The following is a 26804-nucleotide window of genomic DNA, read 5'->3' as shown; positions in this document are numbered from 1 at the left end:
GTCTCTTGATGGGGACTGGCTCCCAACAGAATCTGGATGATCTTCTCTCCCTTCTCAAATACCTCCACTGCCATGTTCCCCCACACAATGATGTCATCAATGTACTGCAAATGTTCTGGAGCCTCACCCTTTTCCAGTGCAGCCTGGATCAGTCCATGGCAGATGGTGGGGCTGTGTTTCCACCCCTGGGGCAGTTGGTTCCTGCAGGGAAAAGTCTCTTCCATATATCTAACTTAAATTTCCCTTTTTTCAGCTTGAACGCATTTCTCCTTGATCTATCCAGTTCCCGATGAGAAGTCCTTCTCCAGCTTCCTTGTAGCCCTGTTCAGATACTGGAACTTTCTCTTCTCCAGACTGAACAGCCCAGCTCTCCTAGCTTATCTCAATTAAGGCTGTGGCAGAATTGTCCTCCTATGAAAACCATGGTGCTGCACAACAAGCTCCATCAGTACAGGAGAATCCTTTCCCTCTTCTCTAAGGGCATAAAATGTCAGGCTCGACCTCAGCATCCTCATCCCCAGTCTACCATACTGAAACACAGCTTACCTGCCAGGATATCCCCATGGAAAGGTCTGTATGTCTGAGCCATGAGTGTTCAGGGTCTTTGTGGCACATCCTTCCAGAGACTGAGGTGGATGGGCTGGTTTGCTGGCTGACACAGGGACCCCTCCTGAGAGAACGAGCACAGCCGGAGCTGAGTGGGCAGCCATAGTGAGAGGCTGCTGAAGAGGGAAGTGGGAGCACACAAAGCAGCTGAAGAGCTGTGTGCAGGCAGCAGGTCAGTCCTGGTCTTTCCAGCTGCCCAGGGCTGTGAGCTGGCATGGGGGACTGTGTGCCCAGTCTGCTAAGGAGGGGCACTGCCCAGGGCCATGGGCTGAGGGGAGCAGGGCACCCGAGAGACTCAGCCACCCTGCACACAGCCCAGCAGTAGCTCCTGCAAACTGCAAAGGGTCACCAGGAAGCCACTCCTTGGGTCTGTCACCAAAATGCACAACCAGCCTGTGCCAACCAGAGGCCAGAGAATAAAATATACCACCACCAAGGTAAATGTTTGTTCCTGCATCCCCACCAGACTGGAGTGCCTGAATGTGCCTTTCCACAGGTTCAAGTATTGTAGAATCATGGAATATCCTGAGTTGGAAGGGACCTACAGGGATCATCGAGTCCAAATTCTGGCCCTGCACAGACACCCCAATAATCCCACCTTGTGCCTGAGAACGTTGTATAAATGCTGCTGGAGCTCTGGCAGCCTTGGGGCTGTGAGCATTCCCTGGGGAGCCTGGGCAGTGCCCAGCACCTCTGGGGGAAGAGCCTTCCCTTGATACCAAACTAAACCTTCCCTGACAGTGACAGAGCTCCAGCCATTCCCTCAGATCCTATCTCTAGGATTCTTACACCCTTTGATTGTTCAGATGGAAGATGACTGATCCCCAGCACCCGCTGCTAACTCTTCAGACCCTGCAAAGCAGCTCTCACCTGTCTCTGGATCCAGGGGTCCCTGGTCATGCTGGAGTGACTGATCCATTGAACCAGATGGTTCTGGGACAGTTTCAAAGCCATATCCAGGTTGCTGGGATACTGCCTTAGGATGGCTGTCCTGGGGTATCCTTTACCCTCCATATACAGCTCTGAGCTTCCCAGAGCAGATCCCTCTTTCACAGAGCACATCCCTCTTTCACAGAGCACATCCCTTTCCTGGAGCAGACCCCTCTTTCCAGGGCTGGGCCTGCTTTGCTCTGTTTGAGTGCAGCATGAACACCACCAAAGTCTGCAGCAAATCCTTGCCAACCCATCACCCGCAGGTATCACAGAGTCCAACAATCAGTAGTAATGTCAGTGTGCTTCCACCTTTAGGGACCGCATGGGGCGTCCGGGGCTGGTGACCAGGGTCACCGCGGTGATAGAGGTGGCTGGGTAACCAGGGTGATGGGGGTGACCGGGGTGACTGGGCTGGCCGGGTCATTGCGATAATGGTGTAGGCGGGTGACCCTGGTTCGGCCCGCGCGGTGCCCGCTCCGCTCCGAGCCCTCCGCCGAGCCCGGGGCGGGGCCGCGCTCGCCCCCTGCGGCCCCGGAGGCCCCGGCGGAAGCGGCGCGGGGCGCACATGGCGCTGTACAGCGCGGCGGCCGCGGTGCTGGCGGGGCTGGAGCGCGGCGAGGGCGGCCTCAAGAGCCTCGTGTACAACAGCGGCTTCCCGGTGCGCCCGGAGGGAACGGGGGTGCGGGGCGGCCGGGGGGAACCGCTCCGGGAGGGCGGGAGGAGCCCCGGAGCGCGGCCAGGCCCGATGGCGCTCATCGCTGGCTGCTCCGCAGCACGTCCGGCAGCTGTACGCGCTCGTGTCCGAGACCCTCCGCTACGCCTCGGTGCTGGAGAAGCTGCTGGATGGAGCCGCTCTGCTGCAGGCCGAGAAGAAGCTGGAGCCGCAGCTGGCGAAGGTACGGGCATCCGCGGAATCCCTGGGCCGTGGTGTTGCGGGACCGTGTCCTGGAGCCGCGGTGTCCCGGAGCCGCGGTGTCCCGGGACGATGTCGTGGAGCCGCGGTGTCCCGGAGCCGCGGTGTCCTTGGAACCGCCGTGGTTTGGGCAGCGGGGCCGGGCTCACCTCGTCCCCTCCCCGCAGGTCCTGGTGTATGACCTGCTCTTCGGCAAGGGGCTGAAGTGCGGGGGCCGGTGGAAGGCGCTGGCCCGGCGGCACCGGGCGCGGCTGGAGGCCGAGCTGGCCCGCATGAAAGTGCGGCACAAGGTGAGCCGCAACGAGGACCTGCTGGCCCCGGAGAAGGTGGTAAGCGCCGCAGGTGAGTGGGCTCGGGCTGGGTGGGCACCCTGTGTTGGGAGCAGTGATGGGCTGTGTCTGACCTGGCCGGCCCCTGCAGCCTCCCAGGTCCCACGTTACGTCCGGGTCAACACCCTGAAGACTTGTGTGGACGATGTGATCGACTTCTTCAAGCGCCAGGGATATGCCTACCTGGGCAAGGCAGCCAGGTGAGTATTTCTTTCTGCTATCCCGCATTTTTCAGAATGTCAGCAAGTGGCATGGGATGAGGTCTGAAGAGTTGCTGAACTTGGTGCTCAGAGTGGTTGGGTTGGGGTCTCCATCACTCCTCACACTTAGATGCTGCCTCTCTGGGTGCTGAATGGAGCTGGAGAGGAGCTGTGGGATGATGGGGTTTCTCAGCCTGGGCTCTGCTGTGAGCACTGGGATTAGGACTTTGAATGAATACATGCTCCCTGTGTCTCATGGACAGCATGGAGGAGCTGAAGGCCCTTTCTGGAAAAAAATTCTTGCTGGATCTGCATCTCCCGGAGCTGCTGGTTTTTCCTTCGCAGACAGATCTCCATGACAACCTGCTGTATACTTCAGGACACATAATTCTGCAGGACAAGGTGGGGGAACTGGGGAGCAGGAGGTTGCAGGGCAGGAAAACTACTGACAGGGATGAAGGGTGAACTTCTTCTACAATGGTTCAGCTTGCTGCAGCATTTAAGTCTAAGCAAAAACTGTGGGACTCCCCTGGGCCTTTGCTTCCATTGTTTGAAGGTTCAGGATGAAATAATGGGGTATAGAACCCCTGTGGGAGCTGGGGAGGAGCAGGGGTCTATGGGTTGGGCAAGGCCAACGCTGGAGAGTGTTGGAGAGTGTTGGTGGCCTTGGCCCTGTGTCATTGTGGCCCATGTGACCCCACAGCATCAGCCATGCCTAAGGAGGGGCCAGGCATTTCTGCCCACTTCTCTGTCAGTCTTTGCCCTCTTGCAGGCCAGCTGCCTCCCTGCCTTCCTCCTCAGTCCTGTTGCCGGCTCCTACGTCATCGATGCCTGTGCTGCCCCTGGAAACAAGACAAGCCACCTGGCTGCCATCCTGAAGAACAAGGGGTGAGGGCAGGGTTGTGTGCAGGGGTGGAGGGAAGGGGGAAGGTGGCCCTGGTTCCCCCGAGCCCACAGAGAGCACAAGAAGGTGGCAGGAGAAGCTGCAACCGCCACCAACTCAGGTGAGCTGGTGGCTCTGACACTTCTGGCCACTGGAGGGACCTGAGGGCACATGAAGTCACACAGGGTTCACTCCCAGCCCCTGGCCCTGTTCCAGAACCCTGCCAGAGGGGAGGCAGCTCTCAAGGTCTGTCTGCCTAGTGCCAGGTGGTCTGTTCATGGCTTTTCTTGGGTACTGGGCTCTGCCTTCAGACAGATCTTTGCCTTTGATGTGGACCCCAAGCGCGTGGCCACCATGAACACGCTGCTGACACGGGCAGGGGTCACTGGCTGCCAGTTGGCCCAGCAGGACTTCCTGACCGTGGACCCCAGAGACCCCAAATACAGCAGGGTGACCCACATCCTTCTCGACCCATCCTGCAGCGGCTCAGGTAATGTATGAGGCTCCAGCTGCTCACCTGGAGTCAGGCTGTGGGTGTGTAAACTCCAGGTGACAGCTCCTGTCCCACAGGGATGGTGACCCGGGGGCCAGGGGAGGAGGCAGCCTCGAGTGCTGAACGCTTGCAGGCCCTGGCTGGCTTCCAGCGTCGGGTCCTCAACCACGCCCTGAGCTTTCCAGCTCTCCAGCGCCTGGTCTACTCCACCTGCTCCCTACACCAGGAGGAAAACGAGGATGTGGTGCAGGCTGTGCTGCAGAAGTGGGGCTCAGCCTTCAGGTGGGTCTGGTTCAGGGAACCTGGAGGGCTGTAGGGCAGGGTTATGTGCTGACCCCTTTTCCATGCTGCAGGCTGGTGCCTGCCTTCCCATCCTGGCCCTGCCGAGGACTTGCTGCCTTCTCTGGAGCAGAGAGCTGCCTGCGTGCTTCCCCTGCAGAGACCCTCACCCACGGCTTCTTCGTGGCTGTGCTGGAGCGCTGCAAGGAAGGGGCTGCTGCCCCCAGGTGAGAGGGGCTCTGGGGGGCACCATGGCCAAGGTCAGCACTCTGGGCATCCTGGGGAGCGTGTGAGGGCATGTGGCTGTGGAAGCAGAGGGCAGGAACTGTGGCACTCGCAAGTGTGGCTCAGCCTGTTTGCTCTTGTCCACAGCTCCCTGCCTGCAGCAGCCAAGGAGAACCCACAGCCAGGAGAGGGAATGGAGCCAGGTGCTGCTCCCAAAAAGAGGAAGAAGAAGAAGCAGCGGGTGAAAGAGTGAAACATTCTTTGGACAAACCCCTGCACAGCTGGGCCTCGTGGGGAACACATACTGGTCCAAACACGAGTCAAGCGGCAGTCATAGTGAGAATTCTGTAACACTGGGGACTGAGTGTCCCCACTCTGCACCCTGAAGGGCTGAGGTCCTCCAGCTGGATTGAGGGTGGTTTATCATATTCCCCCCAGAAAAATTCCAACCCCCAGCCCGATGTGGACCTTTGAAAAAGCATTTCACTGTAGGGATGAAGCAGATTAAAAGTTTCTCTTTCTTCACTGTCTTTTCCAGAGTGTTTGTGCAGTCCTGCCCTGAAATTGCCACTGCTCACAGTAGAGGCAAAGTGGGGTAAAAAGCTAAAATAATAATCCTGTCTCTGCACCTCTCTCTGAACTAGGGGAACAAAGATACATGAGTCAGAGAGTGCTGCACCTGAACCCCAGCAGCACCACCCTGCCCTGGGAATCCCAGCCCCAGGAATCACACACTGGCACAGCCAAATGAACACAGTCATTTTATTTTAAACCAGGGACGTAAGAAGCAAGGAAACAAAAATTGCACATTCACACTAAAATCCTCATCAGCCACACCAGGAATGATCCAAGTCTTCAGTCAGTTAAAACCTAGCCTCCCCCCAGGCACAAGGGGCTCTCCCAGCAGGGTCTGTGTGGCAGGGAAAGGACAGCCTGGCTCCTCACAGGTGTGTAGGACTATGTAGGGCAGCTACTTGGGGAGCAGGACCCAGAGCCAGGGTGCCCTCAACATTGTCCCAGCTCATCCCTATCTTGTCAGAGCTAACCTGGCCAAACCCTGGCACCTCGAGGATGGGGAGTGGGTGCTCTCCTGGCCCAGGACCCTAACTGGGGCAGAGGAAAGGACTCATAGAGTCAGTCTTGGCAGGCACTAGCCCCTTGCCATCTGCTTCCTCCAACCTCAAGGACACATTTTCCCAGCCTGGCTGCTCTTGGCCTACTGCATACTCAGCCATGGTGGTGTGTGATGGCCAGAATATTCCCACCAGCACCTATAGGTCCTCTATGTCCCCTTACTATGGGACTGTGTCTCTGTACCACACAGAGCTCATCACCTGCCCTTTCTGCTGGGAGAGATGCCTTGACCCTGGCACTCAGCACCATAATGAGAGAGCTCCTGCTCCTCACCCTCAGAGAAATAATTAAAAAACTTTAAAAATCAAAAAACGGTTTAGTCACATCCACATACACATCACATTGAAAAGGAAGGGGATGATGTATAGCAGGGGGAGCGTGGCAGAGCCTGCAGGATGCAGCTGCCTTTCCCAGCACAATGCATTCCTGCAGGCACAGCCAGGGTGGGAACAGCTAAACACTAACAGCGGGCAACTTCACTGAACCAAGCTTGAAGGAATTTGAAGGCAATTTATCTTAAATATAAAAATAAATTTTTATTTTGTTAAAAAATGTTTAAATATTTGTGATTTTTTTCTTTTTTTTTTTTTTTTTTTTTTTTTAAATTTAGACCTCAGCAAACACACACACTCACACGGCTCAGAGAGTAAAAACCTGGCAGCAAAGCATTCCTGGGAGTGGAGTGCCATCCCTCACCAGGGACAGAGCAGGGGGTGGTTCTTTGATGACCCCCAGCTCTGACAGTCTCTTCCCACAGAAGCTCCAAGGCAGGGAAGGGTGGGATTCCCAGTCCTGGCTACATGGGGGCAGGGGAGGCAGCATCACAGTTCCTAGGAGCTAGTAAAATCCACTGGGATGGAGATGAGCTGAAAAATGAAAATCAACTTGGCTTTGGGATGGGAGGGAGAATGCATCTGCTCTGGACTCTTTCTGTGAGCAATTGCTCACAGAAATTCCGGAGCCCCCACAAGTGCAGAAGAGGTACTAGAAGAAAGGGAAAGGGAGGGGAGAGACTGCCACAGTTGGAACCCCCTGTCCTAGCTGCCTTTCAGTCACAGACATGGAAGGGACAACTCCCTAGCATGAGCAGCCACGCAGTGATGCTACTGTCAACACCCAATTAGCCAGGGCATGTCTTCCCCCAAAGACTGATGCCCCCCAAAAAAGGAACTCCAAACAGCAAATCCGGCATAACCAACATGCCGCCACACACACGGTTCAGTTCTTCCTCCAAACTCGATTCAGTGAGCACAGGAACAGGAGCATGAATAAAGCAAAACTGGGGAGTAGCGGGGGGGCAGCCCACAGCCCCACGGAGTAGCGGAGATGGAAGAGGGGTGGGGGGACCCTCATCCTCACCCTGTACCTCCAGCCAAGGTCCCGGGCTATGGCATGTCCTCAGCTGGAGGTAGCAGGACATTAGGTCCCAGCAAGGGGTGTCACCAGCTGCACCCATGCCAGTCACCTGTGGCATGAAACAGCCAGGCTGGAACTTGCCCTGCCTGCAGGCATGGGACCATGTTCACCAGCCATGGGATGAACAATGGGAAAGATTTTGGGACCTGGTGAAGACAGTGTCTGAGAGCAGCTCGGAACCATAGCATGTGGCCAGCCAGGCTCTGAGCAGGACACGGCCTTAGGGCTGGCAGAGGGCTGGAGAGGGGCACAGAAACAGCTAGAAGCAAATGGGGAGAAGTGTACACATTATTAAACAAGGCAAAATAAATTGAAGAAAAGAACATTGTGGATATGTACAGAGATTTGTCCAGTCTTGGCTCTGGAACTGTTCAAGTAACAAGAGTTTGGTTTATACCATCCCAGCATGGTCTCTGGTGGGTGTCAGGGACAGGGCCTGGTCCCAGCAACGGGACAGCTTCAGGCCAGAGCCCCCCCCACGTGGGCCAGTGGAGCCCAGCAGCACTAGGGTTACTTTTTGCGGGTGTGCTGTCTCCGTGCCTGCAGCCGTTGTCGAGTGCCCATCTTGGATCCTGACCCGATGGAGAAGATGGGAGTGGATGAACCTGGAAGCAGAAAGGTTGCTCAGGTCTCTGTAGCTTTGGCATCAGTGTGATCCTCACCCTGCGAGGAACAGAAGGCTTGGCATCCCCCAAAGACCAGCAGGTACCACGTGAGCCATCTCCCAGAGCATACCTGGCCCTACCACTGCCCTCTAGCGGACATCATGACCCATGAGCTCCCCAGTGCTGGAGCACCTACGCCCTCCTTACCAAAGGAAGTGCCGACCCCTCCAAAGCTCGAGGCAGGATTGCTGGGTGTCCTGAACGAAAGGGTACTGCTTCCACTGCCCACAGCTCCAGGGACAGGTGTGCCCTGCCCAAACGTGGGCACTGGAGGTCCTGGAAAGCAACAGGTCACTGTCAGCCAGGGTTGGCAAAGGAGAAAGAGCTTTTGAGAGCCAGTGGCACCCAGAGAAGGCACAGAATGCTCTCTGGGGGCTGAAGCACCACAGTCCCTCCCCCAGAACCAGCCTCTGCTCCTGAAAACCCCTTTTAATCCAAAAGTTATTCTCTCTGGATAATCCCTGTGCTCTTGGAACAGCAGGGCTACTTAGAAGGATTTGACAGGGAGGAACAAAGACCTTGACTTTTCTAGATCAAGGAGTTGCTCACTGTGTGGGTTTCAGTTCCATGTGAGCTGGAAATATCCAGCGAGGATCTGAAGTGTTAGGGAAACCCTGAGAGCAAGCATGAAGTGAAGGCAGTTGCTGACTGGCAGCATGCCAGCTTGCCAAGGTTTTCCAGGTGGCTGTTAAGGACTTGGATGATCTTGGCTCCTGCACACTTGGGATAGGCAGAGTTGGGGAGCTGACGCCTGCAGAGGGGCCAATGTGCAGAGTTTAGGGATTTCCCTCCCCAGAGGGGCCAGGATTCTTACAAGGAGTGATGGGAGTGCCTTCTCCTTGCATGGCAAGGTTCTGAATAGCAGAACGAGTGGCCTCATGAGGGCTGTGGACCCCGGAATCTTGGCAAGGTCCATCAGGAATAATACTGCCCAACTCTAGACCCTCGAGATGGCCTGTCTGCCCCCACCTCATCCTGAAAATGTTCAAGGCCATGTTGGACAGGGCCCTGAGCAATCTGGTCTAGAAGGTCTCTCTGCCCTAGGCAGGGGGTGGATGGATCAACATAATCTTTAAGGTCACTTTCCCACATGACCCATTCCATGATTATTCCATGATGACTCACCTCCAAATGCAGGCTTGCTGTTGGGAGTGCTGGTCATGGTGAAGGCGAAGGGCGTGCTCTGGCCCTGTGCTCCCAGAGCACTCTGTGGCAGAGATGAGCCAAAGGGTGTTGCTGCCGGGGCTGCCCCGCTCTGCCCAGCCCCAAAGCTGAAGGCCACAGCTGGAGATCCACTGCTGAGGCCTGGTGTGCCCATCCCAAAGGCGCTGGTGGAGGGGCCCGGCTGGGTGGTGGCCCCGAAGGTGAATGGAGATGGGGCGGTGCCAAAGACAGTGGCACCGGTGCTGCTGCTTGTAGTCTGGGTGCTGGCACCAAAGCTGGATGTGGTGGAGGTGGCTGTTCCAAAAGAGAACACCGAGGTGGTGGTCCCAAATGCTGCCTGGGTGCTGCTGGTGCCAAAGGAGCCCTGGGCACTGGTTGTGCCGAAGGCTGGCTGGGCACCACTGCCAAATGCTGGCTGAGCCACTGACTGTGCTGGAGGGGCTCCAAAGCTGAACTGGGTGGTGAAGCTGATGGGCCCAGCAGCAGGTTTGCTGGCAGGCACCTGGCTCTCAGCAGCCCCAGTGCTGAAGGTGAGCTGGCTCCCGGTGCCCGGGTATGGTGGTGGTGGCTTTGTGGTGGCTGAAAAACTGCCAAAAGCTGAAACAGAGGAGCCGAATGTCAGCGGTGCTTGAGCTGTGGTGGCTGGGGCAGAGGAGGTCAGTGTAGTGTTCCCAAATATGCTAAAGCCCACAGTGGTGGCAGCAGCTGTTGAGCTTGTAGGTACCTGGCCAAAGGCAGGGCCTCCTGGGACACTGGTGGTGGCAGTGACTGTAGCTGGAGGTGGTTTCCCAAACTGGAACACGGGCCCTGAGGTGGCAAAGCTGGCTTCTGTGCTGGGAGCAGAGCTGGTGAGGCCCCCGAACAGAAAGGGCTGTGTTGTGCTGGTGGCGGTGGCAGCAGTGACAGTCACACTGGGGGCAGGACCGGTGGAAGCAGGCGGGTTCAGTCCAAAGCTGAAGACAGGTTTAATGGTGGCATCTGTGGAGGAACTCTGGGTAGTGGCAGTTGTCACTGCAGTGGTGAAGATGACACTGGGAAGACCCGTGAATCCTGCCAGAGTAGCTGTGGAGGCAGTTGGTGGCTCTGAGGCTGGCTGTGCAGCAGGTTTGAAGGCGAAAGGAGATGAAGCTTTTGCTGGAGATGAAGCTGCAGTGATGCTGCCAAAGATGGGCTTGAATACGGAGGATGTGGGAGACGTTGAGGCAGGGCCCACAGACACAGTGGCTGTGGTGGAAGTGACAGCCGTGCAGCCTGCTGCATTCTCACTCTTCGGCACAGCACCAAAGATGGGTTTGAAGATGGGAGTTGTGGTGGGCATGGCAGTGACTGTGGTGGGCACAGCAGTGGATGCAGTGGGTGCAGCAGTGGCCATGGTGGGCAGGGCAGAGGCCACAGTCAGCGCTGGCTGGCTGGCTGGAGCAGTGTTCGGCATCCCAAACAGGATGCTTGGCTTTGGGAAGGAGGGAGGCTTGCTGGGGGTCTGGCCCAGCTCAGTGAACACAGGAGGTGCCAGGCTGCTGGGGGGTTGCACCGCCAGGGCAGGGGGAGCACTGGGGCCAGGTGTGCTCAATACAGGCCCAGGCTTGATGTCAGCAGAGATGGCAGGCAGAGAGCTCGACTCCAATGACACAGCAGGAGCAGGTGGCTGTGCAGCTGATGGAGGTGGCTGGGATGCAGCTGCAATTCCAGTGGAGTCTGGAAAGAGGAGAGAGCTTATTTACGGACAAGGGGGCACCTTCAGAAGCCCACCCTTCTGCCAGGTACCCACCCATTGCTGCAAAGGCTCCCGGAGCTCCCATCACACCCTCCACCATAGCCTACCATAAGCTCCAGCAGGATCAGGTGCTCAGTGTCCCCAAAGGTGTCCTCTCAAGCCCTGCCTGCTAGCTCTGCTACCAGCAGAGCATTTGAACACAGGATTTTGTCAGCTGCCTCACAAAGGGGCAATGAGAAGTTCCTGCTGCACCTGCCCAACTCTGCTGCCATTCCACTGTGCCAATTTTCCTCCTACTCCTCACCTGGTGCTGTGGATACAGCCTGGCTGCTCTGCATCTTCTTCAGGCTGTCCAGGAGTGAGGAGCTGGCCGGAGCAGGAGCTGTGGAGGCAGGCATAGGCCCAGGGGAGGTCACAGCAAACACCAGCGGTTTGGACACAGGCATCGTCGCTGCAGTGGTGTTGGGGACTGCATCTACAGGGAAATAGCAAGATCTCAGAACCCACACCTGGCTGTAAGCAACAAACCCTTAGCAGAGCTTCCCAGCAGACAGGGAAACTGCACCTACCACCCTACAGTCCTGGGCAACCTCACCCAGCACCACAAGGCATAAGATCTCCTCACCTGGAAGGCATCAGGAGCACCCCAAGAACCAAGCTTGCTCCTACCCCTCCACATTCCCAGCCCATCCTTACCAGCCTTATCCTCCAAGACACTGTTGAACCACTGCAGCATTGCCTTCTTCTCTGCGTCCAGGTCCTCTGAGGTGATGGAGTAGCCCAGCTGAGGTGGCGGGGGCTGCCAAGAGAGAGCAGCAGCAGCTTAGCTCCTTCCCAGGGAAGCGGGCAGAGCCTCTTTGAAGGTGTGCTGGCGACTGGCTGCGGTGAGCCCTATGAAGCAGGTGGTGATCCTGCCGCAGCTACCACGGAGCTCCAGTCCCCAACTCTGGTGGGCCCCCGGCGTGGCACTGAGGGCATGGCAGGCCTTCCCCAGGCCATTACCTGGTCCGGCAGCAGACAGCACAACCACGCACAGCCCACCAGACATTGGGGCTGGGGAGAGCGTCACTTCCCACTCGGCCAAGGACGGGGCCTCCTTCCTGAGGGCAGGCAGGTCAGTGCGCCCCCAGCCCTGCAGAAATTGCAGTGAGCACATTCTATTGCCAGAGTGGGGCCAAAGGGGCTGTGAGACAGTGACGTACCAGCACCAGCTGGTCCCCACGGAGAGACGACAGCAAGGGGATCTTCCGTTTGCGCTTCCCACTGCTCCCTGATGCGGATGGCGGGCTCAAGGAATTCTGCTTCTTCCACACCGGTGACTCCACCACTACAAAATGAAACAAGTCAGGCCAAGCTCTGGGCAGAGAGGTGTTTGGTTGTATTGATGGGGCTGTCCCTCTGACCTCGCTCTGGGTGACCCCACTCAGAGGCCAGGGCCAGGGGCACAGTTTGAAGCTGAGGACTTTGATGCCCTAGAAGAGTAGCTTCAGACACAGGAGGTGTGTGACATGAGGCTGGCAGGGCTCTGTGGGGCACTGGCCCCTTCCTAGCTCCAAGGATGGTGCCAACCCACTGCCTACCAAAACCATATGTCACAGCTGGCACTGTATCATGGTGCCCATCTGCCATGGGCACAGAGGATTTCCTCTCTGTTTTAGCTGAGGAAGCACTGGAATTAGCTCAGACTGGAATTTGGTCAGAGTGCTACTCATGCCACAGCAGATTGTGGATCAAGGCTGACACCTGACTCATGCTGGGTTGGAAGCTGGAGTTCCCCCCTGCAAGCCAACTCCCAGCCACCTGCTATCACCCCAACACTGTCAGCATCCCCTTACCACTTGGAAATCCCACTAGGGCAGTCACTGAGGCCAGCATACGTGCCACTGCCTTGGGAGCAGCACATGCCAACTTTCCAGATGACTTCTCAAGACAATCCCACTGCAACCCTCAGCTGCCTCCTGTCCTGCTCTCTTGCTTGCACCAGTGCCTGGGTGCAGTGCCAGGGCACACCTACACTTACCTTTCTCTGTCTGCAGCTCCTTGTCTGATTTCACTGGGGTGGAAGCACTGGAATGATGTGACTCCTCTTCCCTGTGTAAGCAAGAGGGACAGTTAGGGTCAACCCTGGGCTCAGCCCTGTCTCCAGGGAGACAGATGAGACTGAACAAGCTGAAGACTTGCATGAGTATCCCTGGTGTGTTTATTTGCCTCCTGCAAACAGATCTCAAGACAAAAGCTTTGCCCAGCTCCAAAGTGGAGTTGCTTCCTGCTCCAGCTTGGCTGAGCCTCTGCACTCTCCACAAGATGATCCAGTCTCAGGAGGATAGCTGGGGGTCTCAGATGGGAGTCACTGCCCCTCACAGGCTAGGCCCACCCAGGTGGTTGCATCAGTTTTAATTCTGATGTAAGCTCAGGCCCCTCTTGACTTGGGAAAGAGGAGAACACAGGCTGTGCTCCAAGGCAGGCAAGAAAATACAGATCCTGGGATTTGACTATGAGATAGCAAAAATCAGAGCCTGTCTCTTCCCAGCGATACAGCAATCCAGGCCATGCCAATGCCACCAGGCACCATAACTACTGCTGCAACCTGTGCTCTCAAATCTCTGATCTGGCTTGGGAGCAGGCCAGGGATGACACAGCTTGGACACACCACAGCATGACAAGCCAACAGGGAGGCCAACTGACACAAGTGGGTCTCTACACCATTATGTATAGGAGAGGGGCCTGGACTATCCCAGCTCCAGTGGAAAGTGGGACTTGCATGCAAGGATAGTTGGGAAGGACTACCCTCTTCAGCAAGCAGGCACTTGCTAGGTGACTGGCTGATTACCTGGCTTTCTTGACAGGCCACTCTGGTGTCTGGGGGCGGGAGGACGCTGGGCTGGACAGAGGGGACATGCTCACACCACTTCTCTTCCACAGCTGGAATGCAGAGAGATACCAGCAGTAACTTGGCATGGGTCTGACAGAGAGTACAGCCCCCTTCCTCCCTGCTCACCCACACTAAGCCCCATTGCCCAGGGCTATGCCGTTGAGCCCAATGAGCTTCTCCTGCTTCACCACCACCTAAACTCCCCTCCACCTTTTAGGCAGCACAAAGTCTGGTCACCCCAAGCTGAATCCATCTGAGGAACAAGTAGCCTCCAGTGCCTATACTGCCCTGACAGAGCACAAGGAGGGAGAACACTGCTGGGCCTGCTCTTGCCTTTGTGTGACACAGGCAGAGGCTACCAACTTCTCTGGACACCCTCATATGAAGGGCTGCTCTGACAGGAGCCAGCACCTCCTTGCCAGGAGTTCAAAGCAAATGGATCCCAATGCAAAGGTCAGACTCTCTGCAGCCCCAGCAAACCTCTTCCTCCCACTGCTTGGAGCAAACCTTTCCCCACACAGACAGTGCTCCAGCAGCCATGGCTACGTGTCCCATTTGCAAGCCTAGCCAGGCCACAAGCAGTGCTCCATTGCAGTCAGCAGGTGGTACCTGGGTCAGAGTGAAACACACAGCTCCCACACTGCTGATGCCAGCTGAAAAGACGTCAGCACAGCAAAACCATTTTATTTTCCTTCACCTGGATCTCTCCAGTCTATCAGACAGGCCAAGTAGGAGAGAGGGGAAAACAGTCTCATTCTTGGTTTAGTGTAAAAGCAGCAGTATAGCTCAGCCTGAGACTCCTCCAAAAAGCAGATAATTGCTGCTTGACCCATGGCCCACAGCCCACCTGATCCCCAGGGTGGTGAGACTGCCACGCTGAGCCACGGCTGGGTCCAGGTATCCAGCAACGCTAGCGTCTCCTCACAAGCCCAGAGCTGGGATTACATGGGTGATCCCAAAAGGATGTCAAGCTGCAGTGTCCTTACCTGTGTGAGGCCCCGGCTGGAGCTATAGGAACTGGCAATGGCATTGCGGATGGAGCTGGGGATCCCACCAGTGTAGGTGTTGTTGAGGGAGCTCACGGAGGAGGTGCGAGATCTCTTGTTGGAGCAGTCATCTGGGCACTGTGAGATGAAGCCCCTCTTCAGAGAGCCTGGCCTAGAGGGGAATAAAGGTTTGATGAGCTCCTCATCACTCCTGCCCACCAGTCCTTTCCATGCAGGGCAGGTGGAGGAAAGCAATCCTGCTTAGAAACAACCCTCAGCAGCAGCACAGCTCTACTGTCACAGGGTGACAGACTGAAGGCACAACCACAGCCCCTCTTGCTCTGCCCTGAAGCCAGGCTCTGCAAGTAAAACCCAAGCACCCTTTTCCAGATCCCACAGACATTTGCTCCCTCCAATCCCAAGAGTCGCTTCCGGTCCACTGGGCACTTACTTGGGTATGAGAGAAGCAGGGGCACCATTGGCTACCAGTGGCTCAAATGCTGACTGCCCACTTCCACTGCTGTCGTGGCGCCTGAAGGAGAGAGTGTGAAAGCCTCTTCCAGCATGGAGAAAGGCAGGCTGAGCACCCAGAGAGAGATCAAACCTTGCTTTTTTCCTGGTACCCAATACCCAGGACAGAGCTTTCCCCCATCCACAGCCCACCGCAGATCTTTCCCTGTGGGCCTTTCCTCCCTGACTCTCACCCCAAACACCAGGAGTTCCTCCAGCTGCCTGCTGGGCACAGTAATTCGGTGTTTAAAAAAAAAAAAATAAAAAAAATCTTTGCTTAAATTCATTGCTCTAAGCCAAAATACTTTCAGAAATGAGCTGCTGAGCCTTCCTGAACAGACCTGAGCTTTGGATGGTTCAAGTCAAAAACTGAACTTCCATTCCCATTATGATTTCATGAGGATCTGAAGTGCCAAAATTACAAAAGGCACCCTGCTGTAAAGTGGAACTGGAGGTGTAGGACAGCCCAGTCACTTGGCCAGGTGCTCCACTCAAGCCCAGAGCATGCTGATCCCAAGGCACAGGTGATCCCATACTCTCCAGCTGACACAGCTCCTTTCTGTCCACCAAGAACATGGAGTCTTCTATCTAAAAGCACTCGTCATGCTTGCCAGACATTAATGCCTTCAAAATTTGCTTTTATACTAGAACTGTGTATTGGCGTATTAAATACCAGTTTAAAGAAAGATATCCTGAGCTGATCCTGTCTGTGTACCCATTCTGTTGTCCTGCTTTACCCTGCTCTGTTCCCTGGGCCACCTCCTGCAGCAGCCTTGCTGCAGGATAATGCCCCAGGCACCATCCAAGTGGTGTCTCAGCTCCCCATCCCAACCCAGACAGAAGAACCTCCATGGACACAACTAGGAAAGACAAAGCAACTGTTGGAGCAAGTCCAGTAAAAAGCTACAAATTTGGTAAGGGGACTGGAGCACATTCCCTAGGGAAACAGGCTGAGACATCAGGGGCTGTTCAGCCTGAAGCAGAGACGGCTGTGTGAAAATTTCAGCGGCCCTTGAGGATCTGAAGGGGCCTGCAATGAAACTGGAGAAGGACTGCATTAAGAAGTGCAGAGATAGGACAAGGGAAAAGGCTTCAAATTGAAAGCAGGATAATGTAGGTTGGATATACAGAAAAAATTCTTCCCTCTGAGAATGGTGAGGCCCTGGCACAGGCTGCCCAAAGAAATTGTGGCTGCCTTATCCTTAGAAGTGTTCAAGGCCAGGCTGGACAGAGCTTGGAACAACCTGGTCGAGAGAATGTCCCTGCCCATGGCAGGGGGTGACACTGAACATGCTTTAAGATCCCTTTCAACCCAAATCATCCTGTGATCCTAGAAAAAGCAGGAGGGTGGGGTAGCAAGGCAGTGCTGTGGCTGGGTAGTTGGAAAGGCTCTGGCAAACCACAGCTCTCAGGATTTATTCCTTGTCCTTCCTAGGACACTGGCAAAAACACAGCACTCTCCCTCCTTCTAATGCAAGGATGGAAGCTGCTGACCTTGAGTAACAAAAGCAGCAGAGTCTCACTTTCTCTTGTTTCATCTCCCTCTGCTAGATTAGCTCACAAGGAAAGTGCTTGGAGCTCCCCAAGTGCAACGCTTCCACCTGGTAATCCCAGCTCTCCTGGGAGCCTGGGGCTGTTGGAAAGACATAGCCCATAGCAGATACCAACATTTCCCACCACACTTTTCCAGTCTGCAAACCCCTGTGAGGAGACAAGCCACTTTCCACCCAGGCTTCCCAAAACACATCCCAGCTAGCCAGGGGAACACACTCGACCCACACCTAAACCATATTCCTTCGACCCCAAAGGAGGATTTTTAGACGCAGCACCAAGAGCTGGGTAATGGATAGGGTGTGCCTCCTCCCTGCAGTTCACTTCTCACAGTTCTCTTCCAGCCCTGACTCCACGTCTCATGGGGCCTGGCACACTCTGGGACACATCCCATTTGTCACCTCTGGTGCAAGAACCCCATTTGTGACTTTCCCAACACACTGGCTGCAACTTGAACTGCTCCCATTTTACCTTCTTTTGCTCTCTTGATCGTTCCCAAAAGTCTGGTCCTCTTCCTCATCTTCCTCCACAGCCCTTTTCCTGCTCTCCCTGATGGCATTCAGCACAGTCTCCTTCGCGCATGGGTCAGGGCTGCTGGTGGCCGGGAAGGCCAGAGGCGAGACCAGCTGCTCTAGACTGTGAAACAGAACAGAGTGAGGAATGAGGCAGGCTGGGGTCCCCAGTCTGATCCTCCCACAGAAGGCAGGACACAGGTCTCCCATGCAGTTCTTCCCGGAGGTTCTGACAGCCCCATCCTCGCAGCCACATGGCAGCACTCGGGATGGGATGCTGCTCCCGGGCACAGCACTGCTGGCTGAGGGCTCCCCGCGGTGGGTCCTCATCCGAGCTCCTCCAAGTATGTCTCAGTCTCCCCCGTACTCACGCCGGTGAGCGGGCGATGCCGACGGCCGGCGGGGCGATTCTCACGGTGACGGGGCTGCGGAGCGGGCCGGCACGGCGGGCCCAAGGTGCGCTGCGGGGGGAGCCGCCCTCCCAGCGGGCGGCGGGCAAGCAGAGCGGCACGGCCGGCCGGGCATCAGGCAGCGGGTACCGGCGGCGCGGGGCCTGGAGCCGGCAACGCGGGACCCTGCGGGGACAGAGCGCGGTCAGCGCCTCCGACGCGGTCTGGGGCTTCCCCACCCGTTCTAACCCCATCTTCCCCTTACTTACCCAGGCTGGGGGCGACGCAGCGCAGCCCTCGCGGCCGGGCCGCCGTTTGCGGCGGCTTTGCAGGGCGGGCGAGGCGGGGGGGGGCCGGGCCGCATGGCGCACCAGGCGCCCGCTGCGCCCAGCGCCGCCGCGCCCAGCAGCACGCCCCGCAGCAGCAGCCAGGCCAGGGCGAACGCCAGCGCGGCGACCACGGCGAGCGCGGCCCTCACAATCCCATCCCGCCGCCCGCCCAGCCCCGCGCCCGCCATCGCCGCGCGCCCGCCGCTCCCGGCGTCCTCTGCGGGGCGGGGCAGGGCGGGCGGGGCGGAGGCGGGACCTGACGGAAGGCGGAAGCTGCCTGGGTGGGCGGAGCTTAGGGTGAGCGCGCACGGCCCTCTCCGCACGTATCGCGGGGCCGAGGCTTAGGGGTGGGACACGCCCGGTGGGCGGGGCCTCGGTCTCAGCGCCACCAATCCTGCCACCATACACGGAGGGGGCGGGGACCCGTGGGTGGGCGGGGCTTAACCGGGAGAGAGGGGCCGGTCCCCCAGCGCGGGGGCGTGGCCGCATGGGGCGGGGCTTCTGGGGTGAGCAGCGCTGCCAGCGCACTATCGGGTGGGCGGCCTCGGGAGCGCGGCCCCGCTGTCTCCGCGGCTCCCGGCATACTCTCTGCGGGGCGGGGCCCCGGCACCGCGTCCCCGTGACCCCTCACGACACCCCTGTCCTCCCGTCTCGTCATCCATCTACCCTGCCCCAGGCTACGTGCCCCTGTTCCCACCCGGACCTTCAGGCCTGCCCCACCCCCATTCCCATCCCTTCCCCACTCTGATTCCAATTTTCCCATCTCCAATCCGGAGTCCTGTTCACCACCGCAATCCCCATGTCCTTCCTCTCCCGGTGTTCCTGTCCTGTCTCTTAACAACCCCCCTACATCATTCCACCCTCTGTGTCCTGCTGTCCCAGTCCCTGTGCCCTCCCATGTCCCCATATCTGACCCACGTGCAGGAACGCAGGGTCACAGTCCAGCGTGTCCCCTTGCCCCAGCTGAAGGGTACCACTGCCACCATCCTGCTCTAAAGACAGGGCAGGGAACTGTGGGAAATTCTCTCTGTCTGGCTGTGCCCTTGGGGTCTCCAGAAGACATGGCTATCCCTGGGGATATCCCACCCCACTTCCAGTCAGCTGTGTCCTACAGACAAGGGACAACAGCAGGGAAAATGACAGGAACCGTGTCAGTAGCTACTGTCACAGGGCATTCTACATCCCAGGGGTCCTGGTGGCCCTGACAGGGCTGGAGGATACTACGTGCTGCCTAGGGCGGGTTAACCATGCTTAGGAGGGGACATTCTCCTGAGACCCCTGTCTGTGGACTCCACGGGCCACCCTCTTGCCCTGGCTCTGCCAGGCTGACCCTACATGCCAGGATGTTCTGCATGGCCTCCTCACTGCAGCAGCAGCACCCCAGGAAGGGAGGACAAAGCCACCAGTGCTCCTCGGGGGTGGGCAGCGACCATGTCCTGGTGCCTTCCCAGCAAAAAGAGGTGACATGCAGAGTAGCCATTGGGACATGCAGGTGTGGGACAGTAGGGTCAAAGGCTGGAGGTCATTACCAGGACAACACCTGAGTCACCTAGACACCAAATGATTTTGGGGGCCACTGAGCACACTGATGAGGGCAGAGCCCATGACCCCCTTGTGACACAGGTCCCCTGTGTCTCCCCCTCCCCCATCCCTCTAAGCTGCAGGGCTGGGCTGAAGGCTTTATTGAAAAATCCAAAACAAACAACGTGGTCATTATTATCATACAATGAAAACCCGAATCACCTAGCCCTGCAGTGGGGGGGCCCCCACCATCCCCATCACCAGCTGCCATCACTGAGGACACTGCAGGGACTCTCTGCCCATGCCTGGCTGAGATACAAAAGGGACAAGTGGATCTGGCCCAGAGCGATGCTGCTGTCCCCAAGCCCCCACTGCCACTGTGACCCCCAGGCCACTCCCCAGCCCCAAGGCCTGAGGTAGTTGGGCGTGCAGGCAAGACTCCCCCCAAATGAAGTGGAGAGTTTTGGGGCTCCCTATGTCCTGCAGGAACAGGATGGTTGGTATTGCATCTGAGGGGAGCCAGTAGGGGTTGAGGATAGGGAAGCAGCAGGACCCCCAGGGGGAGGTCCAGGTCTCTGGCAGGCAGATGGTCCGGCAGCAGGACTGGCAGGGGACATGGGAACAGGAGGCCCCTGCATGCTGGATAGCTGCATGGAGGGGTGGCAGCTCTGAGGCCACGGTGGTGGCAGGTCCCACTGCTCCAAGTGCCAGCTGGGTGCTGACAGGTAGGCATTGTTGGGAAAGCACAGTTGACAGCCCTGACCCTTCCCCAAGGGAGAAAGGCCAAATCCTGTCCTCAGCACCCCAAGTGGAGGGACACTGGTCCCAGCAGGGGCACCAGCAGGACCATAGGGGATGGGGATATCACTGCGTGGTCTGACATCACTGTCTCCACTGCAGCGAGATGAGCTGGGGGGCCTGGAGGTGGCTGATGCCCCCTGCTCTCTGAGCCCCCTGCTCAAGGCACAAAGGTTCCCAGGCTGGTGCCAGCCCCATGCCCACAGCCACACTGGCCCTAGTCCCCCTGCACCCAAGAGGGTGGTGATCACCAGGGTACCACCAAAGTGAGCAAGGACAGGGAGCTGCTTACTCTGGCTTTGGGGCACCCTGGCATCCTCCCAAACCCTCTGTGCTGCTGCCCTAGAGTCAACCCCTGTCCCCAGGAGCTGGTGGATTGTGCGGTGGCACCATGGTGGCACAAGCCCGCACCCAGCACCTTGCAGAGGGTTTATTGCTGGCATGAACACAGTGAACTGTCAGGGCAGAGCAGCCCAGCTCAGGGGGAGCCTGGGAGACGTTTTGGGGACCTGGAATGAGAGGCAGGAGCTCATTGCAACATCCCTTCTGTTCCTGTCCCTTTCCTAGCTATTCCTGATACCCTGTGTCACCGGCCAAAGTGTCCATGAGAGCACCACCTCTTCTTAGCCTGCAGTGGCCAAAGGCACTCAGTGTCCCCGCCAGGGGGAGCACACTTAGCACCAAGCCTAGCAGCACCCCAAAAGCTGTCCTCCACACAGTGGCACCCCCGGGGCCTTCAGCATGCTCATTCCTGGGGTGGGGCGACATTCATGTTGAGCACAGGGGATGGATTAAGGCTGGAAAAGCAGTGAGAGGCAAGAGAAGCCTGACTACTCTTGCTCAGCCAGAGATGGCTCTAGGAGTTCCCAGAGTCTGTGCAAAAACAAAACTAAAGGGTTAAAGACCTCCACGTAGACACCTCCCCCCACCCCCAGCAGGTCTAATAAATACAGGTGTGGTTTGCACCCTCGCCCCCGCCCCAGGGTCTTGCTGGCTGCTCGGTTCTGGTGCTGGAGGCTGCTCCTCGGGGGTCACAGGGGAGGTGTGCTTCAGGGAGGCCTCTGCACCACTTCCTTGGGGATCTTCTCAACAGACTGCACCAAGTGAGGTCCCAGAGGTGTCCACCGCAGGGTCCCAGGTGCCCCTGCGGGCTGCTTCTACTACTGGTGCTAATCTGCAGCTATAGGTGGGAAGATATGGTCAGGGGGTGCACCGTCCACCAGCATTCCTCTGGGACCACAGGGCTGCTCTAGCAGCACCTGAGCCCCCTGCCTGGGGATGATGCAGATCCCACACGTTGGGGTCTTTCCTGTGGAGAGACCCCACAGGATTTGCCCACATGTACCAACTATCCCCAGGCTTGTGCCTGCTGCAGCAAAACCTCCTCACTGCCATGATGGCAGGGAGGGCTTCTCCACCCTGCTCCACCCTTTCTGGAAGCAGCTGCCCAGCTGCAGCAGGGCTCCACTCACCGTCCTCCTCCCAGCCCTCCGCCACACCAGCCAGCTCGTAGTGCTTCTTGCGCAGCTCCCCCAGCTTCTGCCGCTCCTTCTGCAGCTGGTTCTCCAGCTCCAGCACCCGCACCTGAGGACATGGCCCAGGACATGCCCACCCTGGCACGGAGCTGGGCCAAGCACTCTCCTTTCACACCCATTATGCCCCCACTACTGAGCCCAAAGACCACAGAAGTGCATCCCACGAGTGCTCCAATGACGAGTGGACATGGGGAGGGGATGGAGCTCAGGTGGGCACTGCTTGTGCAGGCAGGTGAAGGCACAATGATCTGTGTGGGCATGCCAGGTAGGGGAATTCTCCAGAGGTGCCCCATGCCAGGCTGAGGTAGGTGCTGTAGGTAGCACACGGGGGGCAGGGGTGGCCACAGGCTGCTGTGTCATGATGGGAACAGAATCAGGGAGGTATCAAGGACCACGTGCATGTGACTCCTGGGCAAACCCATCTGTTGCCATCACACCTTGGGCTTCGCCTTTGCTTGTGCTACCTGGGGGCAGCTGGGCATGGTGACCCTAAATTTGATGCCCCACCCCAAGCACCCCAAGAGAGATATGATCAGGTGCGTTTCCCAAAACATGTGGGCATCCAATCCTACCTGTGAGTCCATCTCCTGACGCTTGATCTGGGTGAGCGTCATGCTGGAGAAGTCCATGCTATCTGTGGAGAAAGACACCACCAGCCCCCTTCAAGCTCTGCTCCTCCAGTCAGACCTCCCGGCAGCTCCCATGCTGCTGGCAGGATCTGGCATCATGGGATATGCAGGGAGGGACTGAGGGGCAGCCATGGGCAGAGACTACAGGGGCACAGCCAGCCAAGGGTGCTGAGTGCCACGAGCAGAGCTTTCGGGGCAGGTTTGTGCTCCCATCATTAGGACCAGAGGAAACATCTTCAAGTTGTGGCAGAGGAGGTTTAGGTTGGATAAAAAGATAAATTTCTCCATGAAAAGGGCTGTTCAGCACTGGCAGAGGATGCCCAGGGTATGGTAGTGTCATAGTTCCTGGAGGGATTTAAAAGCCATGTGGATGTGGCACTTGGAGATATAGTTAGTGCTGCAGGAACTGCAGGAACAGTTAAACTCAATTGTTTTAGAAAGCTTCTCCAACCATAGTGATTACATGGTTCTAAGATCCCTGCAGCCCAACAGTTACCTTTCTCCTCCACCTGAGACTTTCCAGCCTTGGTGGAGGCCACCACACTGGCTGTGGCCTGGCTGACGCCCCGGGAGGCTTGCTGGAGCTTGCAGAGGTTGGCACTGTCTTTGTCTGCCTTCACCTGCCAGGACAGTGGAGGGAGTCACACCCCACCAGGTAAGCAGAAGACTAGTCCCACGATTAGAGATGACCACATGGTGCCCCAGCCTCATCCTGAACCACGGGCAGGGTAGCAGCCTTGCTTCTACCTTGGAGGCTGCCACTAGCTGCGCGGTGCTGGCTGCGATCTCCCGGGAACAGACCATCAGCTCCTCGAATGTCCCCTTGCCTTGCACTACCAGGTCAGCAGCATCACTGCAGGAGAGCAGAGAGGAACGGGAGCATCATCCTGCCATCTGTGTCCCCTCTCTCTGGTGATGGCAGGACTCTGCCATCCTCTCCCCACTCTGGTGACAGTGGCACTTACACCATGACAGTGGCACCCCAGCCCACTGCCTTGGAGGCAGAGATGAGACCCTCGGTCCAGCGTGAATTCTTGGCATAGAACTCCTTGGGGGATGCTGCACCCTGCCGTTGGTAAAGGCGCAGTTAGTTACCAGGCACCCCCAGACCCTGCTCTGGGGTGAAAGGAGGAGGTCAGGGTGTCATTCAAGATGTGTGTCAGAGGTAGGGACACACTGAACTTGGGGGCTGTGGGATCTCCTGTGTGGGAAGGGAGATCAGGGATCTCCATGACACCCCAGGAACCATAACCAGGATGAGCCCCTGGGATTGGAAAGGAGTTCCTGGCAGCTGGTGGGGAAGTCCTAGTGGGACAAGGGTTGGAGCAGCATGTCCCAGCAAGCGTGATAAGACCCCTAGCTGGACAAGCACCCCTGTCTTCACCCCTGCCCTCAGCCCTTCCTCCATCCCTGTCTGCCCCCACCCCTGTCCCAGCTCACCCGTCCACTCTCCACAATCTCTCTCTGGAGGTCCTTGGAGGCTAGGACCAGGACATGGATGGCCTGCATGAGGCCTGTGCAAGAGCCCAGGATCCTGCAAGACAAACACCACTGAGTCCCCCTGTAGAGCAGCTGCCCTGCCTGCAGCACCTGTCCCCATCTTGCCTGCCTGGCTCTGTCCAGTGCTCCGATCACCACTCACCTCTCGTTAACTTCCAGTTTGACCCCAGTGTCACCAGCCCGTGCCTTGCTCAGCATCTCCTGGTTGAAGGGAGAGGGGCTGTACTGAACCCAATGCGCCTCTCTGGCCTCCACAGTGGTCCCAGCAGTCCCCAGCATGGTGGCCTGTGGGCACCTCTCTGCTCATGGTGACCCTCACCTCAATACGGGCAGATGCAGTTTCGATGGCCGCGGCTGTTGCTGCCATCTCCTTGTCCACTAGGTCACCCAGCTCCTCCTGTTTGATGTCCAGACCTCTGGGACGCAGCTCCTGGGGACAGGATAGGATGGAAGGGACTGTCCAGGAGCACTACAGTCCCTCTGGTGGTGCCTGCCGTGGCCTGATCCCATCCTACTAGCCCTCCTGGGCAACCCACCTCCCCGATGGCGCTGATCTGGCCCAGGCAGGCTGTCACCAGGCTGCAGTCAGCACTTGCCACTGTCCCTGGGTCTTGCAGGGCGCTGAGGTAGCTCACAGCCTCACTGCCACACTGCTTGCACAGCTCCAGCAGACCTGCGTGGGCAGCATGAGGAGCTGAGGGGAGCCACACATGGGGAGGAGATGTCAGTTCCTACCCACCGCAGCATCCTGCCTGTCCTCTGACTGCCCCGGTTTCTGCCCACTTCAGCACCGTACTTGCCACAGCATCCTGCCCACCTTATCCCAGCATCCTGCCATGACCCCTGTGCACCTGGCCTCTCCCCACCCCAGCATCCTTTGCCCTGGCCTACCCTGGCACCCTCCCACCCCGACATCTGCTCACCCCAGCCCCTGCTCACCCTGATCCCCTGCCCACATTGGCCCTCACCCACTCAGCCCTTGGCCTGGGGCAGCACTCACGGTCAGCAGGCTCCACAGGGGCCACATGGGACGTCGCACTGCCCTGCAGGAGGGTGTTGCTGACCAGGTGGGCGAAGAGGGCCAGGCAGGGCAGCAAGGAGCCCATGGCTGCAGCAAGACAGCAGGCACAGGCCTCAGCCCCCACTGTGCTGCTCACCCACCCTGCATGCCAGGGCTGCTCCTGTGCCCCATGCCCGGCGCTGCCACCTCTCACCTGCACCATCCAAAAGGTACTTGCTGTGTGCATCCTGCAGCCGCTTTGCGCACTCGGAGGCTGCCAGCGTCTGGGACAGGAGGCAATCTGCAGGCAGACAGCAGGCAGGACTCAGCCGGGACCACGGGGAGCCCAGGCAGGCTGGGATAACAGCAGGTTTGGGAGTAGCAAGGGCGTCACCTGCTGAGCCGGTGCAGCTGATGTGAGCAGGATCCTCCATGCGAGCCAGGGCATCCTGCACCATGCGCTTGGCCTCCTGCGTGGTGCCCTGCAGCAGGGATAGCTGCTCCTTGGCCAGGAGCTGCTGCAGTGCTTGCTCTGTGCTCTCCTGCTGGGCCAGAGCTGGGCTCAGAGCCCCTGCTGGGCCACTGGGCACTCCCAGCACCTGGCCTGCCCGAACCCCTCTGGTCTGGCCAGAATGGGGATGGCAGGATCCTTGTGGTACCTTGTCTCTCAGCTGGGTCTGCAGCATCTCCAGCTCTGTCCTGCTACTCTCCTGCTCATGGCTGAGCGTGTCCTGCAGCTGCTGCAGCTCAGCCTGCAGAGCTGCCATCTCTTCCCTGTGCTGCTCTGCTGCTCGGCTCAGCCTGTCCCTTTCCTGCTCCAGGCTGGCAATCTGAGTGCTCTGCTCCACTCCTGCCTGGGGGGATCACAACACAGGGCTGTGCTGAGGGTGAACTCTCCAGTTTGTGTACTCATTCTTAATCCAAGCTTGGGCCACCCTGACTGCCCTGTTGGGTATACCATGGCCTGCACAAGCACAGTTCCCCACATGGAGCAGCCCTGATGATCTCATCTGGTGACAGCCAAGGCTTCTGGGGAGCCTTTTCACTTTCACCAGTGAAAATGCATTTTTATTAATGACTGTCACCATCCTGGTGGAGGAGAGGTTGCAGGATGCTGCCTCTGCCCCATCCCCATCCTGCTGCTGAGTCTGCCCACCCCATAGATGGGTGACTGCATTTTGCTGCCAGCTTCTGCCTCCTTCAACAAGCCCAGGCACCTCTGCTATCTTCCACAGCTCTGTAAGCACAGGATACTCTCTGGCGTATCTTGCAGTGTGATTCAACATTGCTACCTGAGCTTACAGTAGGCAGAGCAGCTGACTGACCCTGTTCTTCCAGGCATTTTATTCCATGATCCCTGCTACTGGAATCCATTGCTCCACAGACTACCACACTCAGGAGCGTGAAGCCCCTGTGTGACATCAAACCCACTCAGATGTGGCAAAGAAGATGACAGGGAGCTGGTTTTGGGGCCAGTGGTGGGTATCAGCTCTTGAATGGTTAAGGCCTGGCTACTCAGCCCAGAGGGGTGCTTGGAGCCACCCCTGTGCTCTCACCTGTGTGCTGGACTCCAGCGTGCCCTGAAGAACCTGCAGCTCCTGTCTGCTGGTTGCCAGCTCTCGCTTCAGTGCCTCCAGCACCTCTGCCTGCTCCTGAGACTGCAGCAAGGGGAGAGGTTGGCAGCACTGATGCCCCATGGGGAGCCCCTGTTCATCCCT

The 26804-nt window shown here is 57.8% G+C and overlaps 3 protein-coding genes across 5 annotated transcripts in view; 1 reads left to right on the top strand and 2 right to left on the bottom strand.

Moving 5' to 3' along the window:
• The first annotated feature begins 2066 nt into the window (after nucleotides 1-2066).
• NSUN5 (NOP2/Sun RNA methyltransferase 5) lies at nucleotides 2067-5391 on the top strand. 2 transcript variants are annotated; one of them, XM_056506583.1, is made up of 10 exons: nucleotides 2070-2197; nucleotides 2313-2435; nucleotides 2620-2794; nucleotides 2873-2981; nucleotides 3245-3383; nucleotides 3754-3869; nucleotides 4176-4354; nucleotides 4435-4639; nucleotides 4711-4863; nucleotides 5009-5391. In XM_056506583.1, exons 1-10 carry the CDS (start codon nucleotides 2105-2107, stop codon nucleotides 5112-5114), a joined length of 1398 nt encoding a protein of 465 aa, XP_056362558.1. In that variant the 5' UTR covers nucleotides 2070-2104; the 3' UTR covers nucleotides 5115-5391. The 2 variants fall into 2 exon arrangements, with proteins under 2 accessions (XP_056362557.1, XP_056362558.1); XM_056506582.1 differs by having other exon boundaries at nucleotides 2067-2197; nucleotides 2620-2981.
• Nucleotides 5392-5609: 218 nt separating this feature from the next.
• Nucleotides 5610-18317, bottom strand: LOC130260835 (nuclear envelope pore membrane protein POM 121C-like). Its single transcript, XM_056506581.1, has 13 exons — nucleotides 18044-18317; nucleotides 17757-17960; nucleotides 17345-17509; nucleotides 15264-15344; nucleotides 14813-14984; nucleotides 13785-13876; nucleotides 12975-13045; nucleotides 12157-12281; nucleotides 11651-11753; nucleotides 11259-11429; nucleotides 9202-10935; nucleotides 8224-8352; nucleotides 5610-8016 (listed from the first exon to the last, which is right to left on the bottom strand). The coding sequence occupies exons 1-13, from the start codon at nucleotides 18289-18291 to the stop codon at nucleotides 7922-7924; spliced, it is 3390 nt and encodes a 1129-aa protein (XP_056362556.1). The 5' UTR covers nucleotides 18292-18317; the 3' UTR covers nucleotides 5610-7921.
• Nucleotides 18318-19768: 1451 nt separating this feature from the next.
• Nucleotides 19769-26804, bottom strand: part of HIP1 (huntingtin interacting protein 1) — a 42877-nt gene continuing 35841 nt past the window's right edge. For both annotated transcript variants that reach the window (XM_056506579.1, XM_056506580.1), the window contains exons 17-31: nucleotides 26643-26744; nucleotides 25746-25940; nucleotides 25481-25628; nucleotides 25301-25387; nucleotides 25087-25194; nucleotides 24623-24759; nucleotides 24406-24516; nucleotides 24229-24287; nucleotides 24027-24120; nucleotides 23552-23652; nucleotides 23334-23439; nucleotides 23083-23206; nucleotides 22530-22591; nucleotides 21895-22006; nucleotides 19769-21602 (exon numbers count right to left, since the gene is read on the bottom strand). In XM_056506579.1, coding sequence (XP_056362554.1) covers nucleotides 21592-21602; nucleotides 21895-22006; nucleotides 22530-22591; nucleotides 23083-23206; nucleotides 23334-23439; nucleotides 23552-23652; nucleotides 24027-24120; nucleotides 24229-24287; nucleotides 24406-24516; nucleotides 24623-24759; nucleotides 25087-25194; nucleotides 25301-25387; nucleotides 25481-25628; nucleotides 25746-25940; nucleotides 26643-26744 — 1557 coding nt within the window. In that variant the 3' untranslated portion in view covers nucleotides 19769-21591. The remainder of the gene's footprint in view (nucleotides 21603-21894; nucleotides 22007-22529; nucleotides 22592-23082; nucleotides 23207-23333; nucleotides 23440-23551; nucleotides 23653-24026; nucleotides 24121-24228; nucleotides 24288-24405; nucleotides 24517-24622; nucleotides 24760-25086; nucleotides 25195-25300; nucleotides 25388-25480; nucleotides 25629-25745; nucleotides 25941-26642; nucleotides 26745-26804) is intronic.

Source organism: Oenanthe melanoleuca, chromosome 19 (assembly GCF_029582105.1).
Source record: "Oenanthe melanoleuca isolate GR-GAL-2019-014 chromosome 19, OMel1.0, whole genome shotgun sequence".
NCBI classification, from domain to species: Eukaryota; Metazoa; Chordata; class Aves; order Passeriformes; family Muscicapidae; genus Oenanthe; species Oenanthe melanoleuca.
Note: the sequence above shows the minus strand (reverse complement) of the source record. Positions and strands in the feature narration are given on the sequence as shown.

Coding starts and splice junctions, on each gene's coding strand:
- NSUN5 (XM_056506582.1), top strand. CDS start 2,105: ATGGCGCTGTACAGCGCGGCGGCCGCGGTGCTGGCGGGGCTGGAGCGC. Junction 2,982..3,244: donor TACCTGGGCAAGGCAGCCAG/GTGAGTATTTCT, acceptor TCTCATGGACAG/CATGGAGGAGCTGAAGGCCC. Junction 3,384..3,753: donor ACATAATTCTGCAGGACAAG/GTGGGGGAACTG, acceptor GCCCTCTTGCAG/GCCAGCTGCCTCCCTGCCTT.
- LOC130260835 (XM_056506581.1), bottom strand. CDS start 18,291: ATGGCGGGCGCGGGGCTGGGCGGGCGGCGGGATGGGATTGTGAGGGCC. Junction 11,754..12,156: donor GTGGGGACCAGCTGGTGCTG/GTACGTCACTGT, acceptor CTCTCTTGGCAG/CCCCCGCCACCTCAGCTGGG. Junction 8,353..9,201: donor CAGCAAGCCTGCATTTGGAG/GTGAGTCATCAT, acceptor GTTGCTTTCCAG/GACCTCCAGTGCCCACGTTT.